Genomic DNA, 8,900 nt, shown 5'->3' on the forward strand with positions numbered 1-8,900 from the left:
TAGGTAATAATATAATTGGTGGTGGGACACTGGAACAAGCTGTAAACATGAGCTTCTTGCCAATACAACTCAGATCTTCAGCCTAAATCTTTTAAGTGGGGATATATCATGTGGGACCCAGCTACACAGAGCTTATCAAGAACATCCTCAGCTATTCTTTTACACTAATATGACATATTTAAATACTTGTACATTTGTGTGCTGATCAGATTTAGAGCAGATGTAACTTCTATCAGGAAAATGAGCAAGTCCCACAGTAGGTAAGAAGAAAAAGGGTTTAAAAATACCAGTTTGATATGTGTGGTACTATAAATAGACCTGGCCAGGAAGGGAAGCTGTGTCCACCAGGCTAAATCTTGGATTATATAGTTTCTTCTGAAGTGTTATATATTTAGGTGTTACATATTTTTAGTAAGTTTTATAGATGTGATAAGTGTTCTGCAGGTTCTAAGATCCAAGTGTTACACGTGTGGTAAGTGGGATCCCAAGAGAAGGCACGAGGAGAAGGCATTAGTGTACATTAATGGTAATTAATTAGTGGTAAAAAGGACTGTGGTTATGAGACATGAGAATGTGATTAAAATCTGTAAGAAGGCTGTGACATTGTGCATCCTCTGAACATGCAAATAGGCAAGAAAAAGCCAACTTTGGATTGCTTTCAGCTCTGTTTTCACTGACCTTATACCCAGTCACCTCGGACTCGTTCCCCAGAGCTGTCACCTCCTCCCAGCTCAGGATAACTCTGGAGTCAGTGACATTCCACACCACGTTTCCTGGAGGTTGACTGGGTGCTTCAAATACATAATAAAAGTATGACTTTAATTTAATTGGCATTAGTGATTTATTCAACAGTAGGAAATAGTTCAAGCAATTGACTGTCATTACATTTTGGATGCAAAAGCAACTCAAATGCAGGTTCCTCGTTTGTACACGTTATGGTTCAGAGGCTAAATTGGAAAAATAGAAGGAAGGAAAAAACAGAATGCCACATAAATGTTATTTCTGAAGCTGAATTATCTGTTGATTGTCCTTCATTAAATGCAGCCAGATAGAAGCATGTGTCTTAGGACGTGGGTGATCAATTAGAACAAGCTGGGGAAAACAATGGTGGTAACAGAAAATTTACAGTTTTAGTGCAGTGCCAAGAACAAGAAAATTCTTCACAAGATACTGTTAGATAAATTTAGTCTTACTGACTATTCAAATCTACGCACTACCTTGATTCACTTTAATGTTTGTAATGTAGAAATACTTCACAGGGCTATTTTTTTTGTTCTCCTAACTCAAGATTCTGACCTGCAGCCCCTGGTCATGTCTGAGCTGAACCCCAGTGGGCTTTGGCCAAGGCAATCTACTGACTTTTTTGTTCATTAGCAACCTGAGCCTGTTATTTCCAAAGGAGCTGCATCCTTTGGGCTGTGCTTTCATATATCTTGGAACTGCCAAGCTCTCGGGGCAGGCAAAGGAAGAACAAACCTCTTACGATACCTCAGGTTGGTCTCCCAGAAAATGGGCCACGCAGTGACACAATCAATGATTAAAATCTTTTCTAAATGTGTCAAGGAAAACAATTTACTGCTGCTGTCACCTAGTGGAGGCAACTGCTGCTTAGGTGGACTGGGCTGTGCTTTGATGCTGGAGGTTCAAGTACCAAGCACTAACAGTGGTTTTGAAAACTTATATCCATGTGCTTTTTTTTTTTCCCCCCCTCCTTTCTTCTCCTCATTTCAATTCCTTCCCACAGGTAACTCCCTACCTTCTTTCCATGAGCAGTCAAATCAAAACTCATCTGATTATACTTCAAAAAGAGACACAAAAATGTACGAGCGAGACTTAAAGAAATTATTCTGAAGTCAAACAACCACTCACAGGTATTTTTTGCAGCATTTGCCTTGTTCTATGCACCGAGTAAGATTTAACCTGATGTACTAATAATAACCACATTTTGGAAATGTAAAAGGAGATTGTTTTGCTCCTGAGAATGAAGTGTTACAGCATATATGAGTAGTTTTCACACTGGGATATTAAAGCTGAATTTCAAAAGAAATGAGTCATTCTTGAAATCCACAACAAAATATTAAGATGACATGTGAAAAAAGGAAGAATAATTATATATAAAAACTGTAAGCCTCTATCTATCACTTGGCTTATGGAAGGGATTCAGAAGGCTCCAATTTGCTTCAGACACCAAAATCTCCAGTAATCTTCAGTGTTCAGAACTGCAGAGCTTCATCTGTACCAGGTCAGATCCTGATCCATCATGTCATGGAAGTACATGTCCAGGGCTAAGGATGCAAATAGCTGCATGGATTTCTGAGACTCCTCAGATGCTTAAAGCTGGTCATGAACATGAATATTTCTCTGAATTAGAATTGACTGACAGAACACATTTGGTTGTATTTTAAGACTTTCTAAATATGAAATAATTGTGACACCTTGTCTTATAAACTTAGGCAAGTCTTCCCCAGTCACTTGCCATTTTATATAGCATATTTTATAAAAAACCTCCACCTGTTATTTTGGGCTTGCAAACAGGAATATTTCAAATATAAAAGCAAAGATACTTTATTTGTCAAGGACTCAATTTTCAATCTTGAAATATACTGCCAGTTGAACTGAAGTATTTGTATTTCTTGATATGGCTGGAGTTACTGAGAGGTACCTTGTAGGCCCTGTGGGGGAATGTAAATCCTTCACAGCGAAAAACACATCAATCACAAATATTCAAGTTAAAGTAGAAATTGGGATTGATTAAAAATCACACCTTTGAATGAAAAATCAGCTTCTGCTGTAGCAGCAGAGAGAATTATTTGTCTTAGTCAATTCAACTGGTAGTTAGCAAGATCCTTCAGAGTGACATTACACTGTAGTGCAATGGTTTTGCTCTCTTTAGTCACATGCAATTAATTTTCCCTTTTTAATTATTCCAAATAGCAGCAATCTTGACCAAGGGCCTGATCCAGATCTGTTCAAACCAGTGTCCAGTTCTCACACATCCCAAAGGCACGTGGCCACTAAAAAAGGACTGAAAATCCCTGAGCTGACCAGGCTGGCACCAGCCACAAAGTTGATTAATTAGAGAAAAAATTACTTATCACATGTCCTGTCCAGGCTACAGGCAGTGAGTTACTTCAGATCAGCAATTCATGGTAACTCTGCATATAATATATCTAAACTCTGGCAAATCTGAGTTGGTTTAGTCCTCAGTGACAGCCTGACACTCGTTTTTGCCTAAAATAATTTCTGATAAATTAGCTTGTTTCATAATATTAATGACACAACTATTTCTGGTAGAAGGATGTTAATGACTATTCCAGGGAGTTTGACCTTTCAGATATATTTAATTGTATGTTCTCGTGCCTCTGACAGAAATCCTTCAAGAGTGATGACCCTGACTCGGGGTTGTGTTACAGTGGAGGAGCCCACTAAAAATATTTCCACTGTAGAAAAATTAGTGCAGCCTTTGACAATCTGTTCTCCAGCTTAATTTCTCCTTTGTAACAGCAAAGTGGCCTCTTGTGCAATTTGTTCAAGGGGAAACAGTGGACATGAAGGATTGTTTTGCATGAACTGTATGAGGATCATTGCATTTCAAAAGCCATGCCCTGGAGAACTTATAAATATGTTATAGAACACTGAAAAATTCAACAAGTCTCTTTTTTTTCCCCCCTTCTGAAGAACAGAGATTTTTCTTTTCAATTTCTTCCAGTCATTAGAAGCATAATAAAGGTTCTGTGCAGAAATTACACATCTTTCTTGGGTTCCACTGGCATGGCTGAGTTTTACTCGTCCTGCCGGAGCCACGGAGGGAGGAAGCTCCAAGCTTGATTTAATTGTGCTTAGAACCAACCCCTGCCCTGGACTGCACGAAAATTCAAGTCACTGACTCATACTGTGTGATTCCCAGTAATGCCACTGTTTTTCCTGCACACCATTAAGTCTCTCCCCACTTTAAATTCCAGATACTCACGTGGCTTTTTAGTGGTGGCATTCACGGTGGCACTGAAGGGCCCAGCCCCAGCACTGTTGTAGGCACGGACAGCTGTGTAATAAGCCAAGTTGCTCCTCAAACCCGTGATTCTTATTGATGTTTCATTCCCTGCAGCTTTTACTCTGTTTGAAGATTCTTCTTTCTGACCATTATTCCAGTACCTAACCTAGGAGATATAAAAGCAAAACCATTTAAATCTTGCATGGAATGGACTGTTCACCCACAGCAATGCACTTGACTCTTTTAAGGGCAGGGTTTTTTTTTTCCCCCCTCGGCTGAAAAAGGTAGAAATACATTAAAGTTTCAGAAATGTGTTTACTGTGCAAAAATAAAATATTCTTATCCATCTGCTTCTCACGCCTGCTGCTCTTTTTAGTGTGACTGTAGGAGAAAGAAAATTGAAATATTAGATCTCGCTTGAATTAAAGAATGACAAGAGGAAAACCATTACTTCATTAAAGAGAAAACAAGTTAAACTCAGGAAAATGTACCCTATGAAAAAGTTTCTCTGAAAGTAAATGTAATTCTGAAAAAATATGTCAGTTTGAAGACATGTTAGACACATGACTATCTATCAGCACAGGAAGAATAACACAATTTCAGTCTGTGATCTTTTTTGCAATAACAGAAGAAATTATCCTTCCTCTGGGTGTGGGTGGGGCAGGAAGAGTAAGATTTGGGGCAATCTTTTGCAAATCTGTGTGGCTGTCCTGCAGCCTGCACGACCCTTCTGGCCCATGGCCATTTGCAAAGGGGAGTATATTTTATTTAAATCAACTGGGGGGGGGTTATTTGAATATTTTTAGTTAAATAAACTCACCTCATAGCCCAGTAACCTCCCATTGCTCATCTTCCAGGGAATGGGTGCCCAGGAGACCTCGATGGCCGAGGAGGACAGGCTGGTGGCAGACACTCCAGAGGGGGCTGTGCTGGGCTCTGCATTGGGAAACCAAGGAAGGAGAGGTGACAAACAGAACTGGGGACTGTGCAAATAAACATATGAACAGAAGATCTCATTTCTATGAACTGTTGCTGTTCTCTGATGGAACAGCTCACAGTAAATATTTGGGAGCAACTCAGTCCTGTACCTTCTTCAGCTGAAAAAACCGTGGTGACTGAACTGAAGGGCCCTTCTCCTTTATTGTTATAGACACCAACTTTGACTTCATAGGGTGAAAAGGGCAAGATGCTTTCATTCCTGAACACGTATTTTGGGGTGTCAGGGGAGGTGACCACAGTCTGTATCCACGTTGTGGTGCCAGAGGGGCGGAAAGCAACGACGTAGCCAAAGCCTTCTCCGTTCTGTAATTCCTCAGGGATGGGCTGTGAGAAAAGCAACAGACAGAAATCTGTGATGCCACACACAGCACTGGGTATGTGTTGCAGCAATAAAGTGCCAACAGACTTATGTACATGACTGCAACCAGGTTCTGGCACTGCCTCTGGCATCATTCCATCAGCCAATTAACTCTGGTACAGCAGAGCAAAATGTGTTCCCCTGAACCTATTTTAAGGTTTGCACTTCAAGAAGAGAACAATTTTTAGGTATAATCTTTGTCTTCCACTAAGTATTCTGCTTGAAGACGCTCTCCAGTAAATAAATTTTTTTTCATCAATCCACAGTTCATAAAAAATGAATAATTGCTCAGTCAGCTATTGCACAATCCAATACTACCTGAGTACAGTAGCTTAAAGCTTCCTCTCATGTATGATTAAATAACCACACAGAATAAGCACTCTTAGTAACAGAATATTAACATTTTTTTAAATCTTTAAGAAGGGGATATATGATATAAACCAGTAGGTGAGTGTGTTGGTTAGCACATGCATCCAGAGTTAATGGTAGGAAAGCAAGAACTGCAAATTCGCACTGTAAAGCCTAATTCTTTGGCATAACCTTCCCCCCCCTCCTCTTGCCCTGTCCTCCTGGCCCTTTTTAGCATTAGCATTTGTCTGAGAACAGAAGCAACCCCAGCCAAACTAACTAAATTTCCTAGGCATTGCCACCCAGCACAGCGACACGTGGCAGCGAGGGAGGGAAGGCAAACGTGCAGAGCTCACATCACACACGGCACCAAGCACAGACACATCCCAGAGGAGAAGCTGCTGCAGCCAGGGAAATTCAGCTCTGAAGAGTTTGAATGGGAACAATCACTCTCTGAAGAAAACTGCTTGCCAGCAAACTTACATCCCACGTTATGACCAGTTCAGACCTGCTGCCTCCTCCCCCACTGACCTCAGAGGGGGGAATTTCGGGAACTGTGGAAAGGAAACATAGAGCTGTCTGCACAGTGTAGAGACAAGAGACCACGTCACATTAACCTCATGCAATTTAAACCAGTTGTATTCATATTCCTCGTGCAATCAGGGTAAATGCTTTTGGGACAGGATGGGCAGTCCTGGAAAGCCCCAGCCCTGTCCCACATTCACCCTCCTGCTTCCCATTCCTGGGCCAGCCTGAGGTTTCTCTGAGCACCTAAAGAGCTCACGGACTACAGCATGTCTGCTGTGTTTATGAATTCTAAAAACTGCAGACATGCTTCATTTCTTTAATAGGGTTAACTTATAGAATCACAGAATGGCCTGAGTTGGAAGGGACCTTAAAGATCATCTTGTTCCAACCACACTTCTGTGGACAGGGACACCTTCCACTAGACCAGGTTGCACAGAGCTCCATCCAGCCTGGCCTTGAATACTTTCAGGGATGTTATCCAGATAAATTGGGCAATGGCCTTATTCCAAGTTAACTGGGGTTTTAATTGATGGGTTCTTCTGAGCCTTGTGCTTGTTACATGGAAAGTGTACACTGATCAAACACCATGAATGAAAAATCCCTGTCAAAATTAAACTCTTTCCATCCATTAATACCTTCAGATTCTGCAGCACTGCCTGAATTGGCAGCTTTTGGCATACTAAATACAGTTTAAATGGATTTAGATGTTAGGCTTCTATGATGTTCAGTAATGCAACACAAATTGTCCCACAGCTAAATGAAAAAAAAATGGACAAACCAGTTATAGGCTTTTATATCCAATGGCAATTCCAAGCTTGTTTGCAAAGAGCCAAAGATATGAACATGCCCTTTTTTTGCTAACATTCAAGATTCTTGAATTAAAAACAAAGAGAAGAACCCACTAACCTGCCTCTTCAGTTCTTACTTTTTCTGAGGGCAAACTAGGTTCTCCACCTCCTATTTTGTTAGTGGCAACTACACGGAATTCATATTCAACCCAAGGATTTAAATCCACTACTGTGGTTGTGAACGTTTTCCCGTCGATCACATCTGGAACTATTAAACAGAAAGAAAAAAAATAAAGGAAACTAAGGACATGGTGTCCCTGGTGAAAAACATTCCAGCACAGCCTGTCAAAAGAACTGTGTTTACCTGTTGTGGCTCTCTGCCATCCCACTGAGAAGGGTGTCCTGGCCTGGATGGTGTAGGTGGTCACTGGGCTGTGATTATCTGTCCCTTCCTGCCAGGAGATCTGAGCGGTGGTATCAGTTATTTCATCCACTCTCACGTGTTCAGGGGGCCCAGGTGAGCCTACAATCAGAATGAAAAAAACAGGCAGTGTTTTGTGAAGCCAGAGCCCTGGAAGTCACTACCAGCAGTATGGATTCCCACTCTGTCAGCGCCGTGGGAGGAAGGAAACAATTGGGCTTGGAATAGGAACACTTGTAATTATTGTTTTACATTCAATAAACTTAACTCTGATCGTTTCAACCTGAAATACTCTCAACTGTAGAACAGATGACTGGGGTTTGGTTTTTCATCAAGAACCTTTGTTCAGCACCATCCCTCTGTCTTTCCCTTTAGTCCTAAATGTCCTCCTTTAATCTACTAATACATCTCTGTAGTCTGCCAATTTGTTACCTACAGCTGTTTTACTGTACAGCACACTGGAACAATTTTTCAGCCCAACATCTGACCAGCAATCCAAGCAGCAATTCAGTCAGACAAGCTTTCTGCTGCCTTCTGGAAAATCCTCATTCTGGGCATCCTGGCAAAAATGCTGGGTTTTGTCTCACTGCACCAGCAAAGGGGGTTGAAATGACTAACAGTACACTGACAAGGGGAAAATATCTGAAATATTTTAAAAATATATTAAGTGCTGATCACATAATGTGCTTTCCTAGATCAAAGCTTTTTCCCTGTAATAAATGTAGCTGTAACAGCAGCAAAGAAAGCTACAGTTCTGGCTCAACTGTGAACATTCCAGCTCTAAAAGAAAAGGAATAAGCCTCCATTATATGCTTTAGACTCCAGCATGTCCCTAGGACAAAGCCTCTCCTGGGCTCTGCCAGCAGTTGCCCATTTCACAGGAAGGATTCTGGAGTCCCCAGTGCTTCAGTTTGCAGAGGCAGCAACTCTCAACTGGCTCACAGCTGCCAGTGAGTTCCCTCTTGTCAGTGGCTTGAAGGACTGTCAGTGAGAGAAGAGGTGAAGTCAATATTATAACCTCCACCTCTTAATTTCTCTGGGAAAAAATTAGGCTCCATCCCAAAATTGAGCTGTAATTCTCCCTAACTGCAAGGCAGAATGACATGATTCAAGCCACAGTCATTCATCACCTAATTCAAGTCATGGATTGGGTTTGTAATCTACAACACCAGTTGTTTCTGTAATCTGCAATATAAAAAAAAAGGAAGAAAATATGATTAATAGGAGCTGAAGCTGGAAGGTACCTCGGACGATCAGGTCGGCTGCGGATGCCACACTGTCCACCTCTGTCTTCACCATACAAACATACTTCCCACTGTGTTTCAGCTGGATGTTTCTAATCATTAAATCCCCTGATGCACTCTGTGGAAAAACAAAGTTCTTGTTAATGTAAATATACTACCTTTGCAGTTTAATATTAAGATTGTATTTGTAAAGGGAAATCAATGAAAAATGTCAAATTGCTCA

General features: G+C 41.0%; 1 protein-coding gene across 1 annotated transcript in view; it reads right to left on the bottom strand.

Moving 5' to 3' along the window:
- CNTN3 (contactin 3) overlaps positions 1-8,900 on the bottom strand; it is a 106,058-nt gene that overhangs the window by 2,984 nt on the left and 94,174 nt on the right. The window contains exons 12-19 of the mRNA XM_017829897.1: positions 8,678-8,795; positions 7,377-7,535; positions 7,131-7,280; positions 6,180-6,250; positions 5,080-5,314; positions 4,812-4,927; positions 3,971-4,157; positions 679-791 (exon numbers count right to left, since the gene is read on the bottom strand). Coding sequence (XP_017685386.1) covers positions 679-791; positions 3,971-4,157; positions 4,812-4,927; positions 5,080-5,314; positions 6,180-6,250; positions 7,131-7,280; positions 7,377-7,535; positions 8,678-8,795 — 1,149 coding nt within the window. The remainder of the gene's footprint in view (positions 1-678; positions 792-3,970; positions 4,158-4,811; positions 4,928-5,079; positions 5,315-6,179; positions 6,251-7,130; positions 7,281-7,376; positions 7,536-8,677; positions 8,796-8,900) is intronic.

This window comes from Lepidothrix coronata, unplaced genomic scaffold, assembly GCF_001604755.1.
Source record: "Lepidothrix coronata isolate B3197 unplaced genomic scaffold, Lepidothrix_coronata-1.0 Scaffold170, whole genome shotgun sequence".
NCBI classification, from domain to species: Eukaryota; Metazoa; Chordata; class Aves; order Passeriformes; family Pipridae; genus Lepidothrix; species Lepidothrix coronata.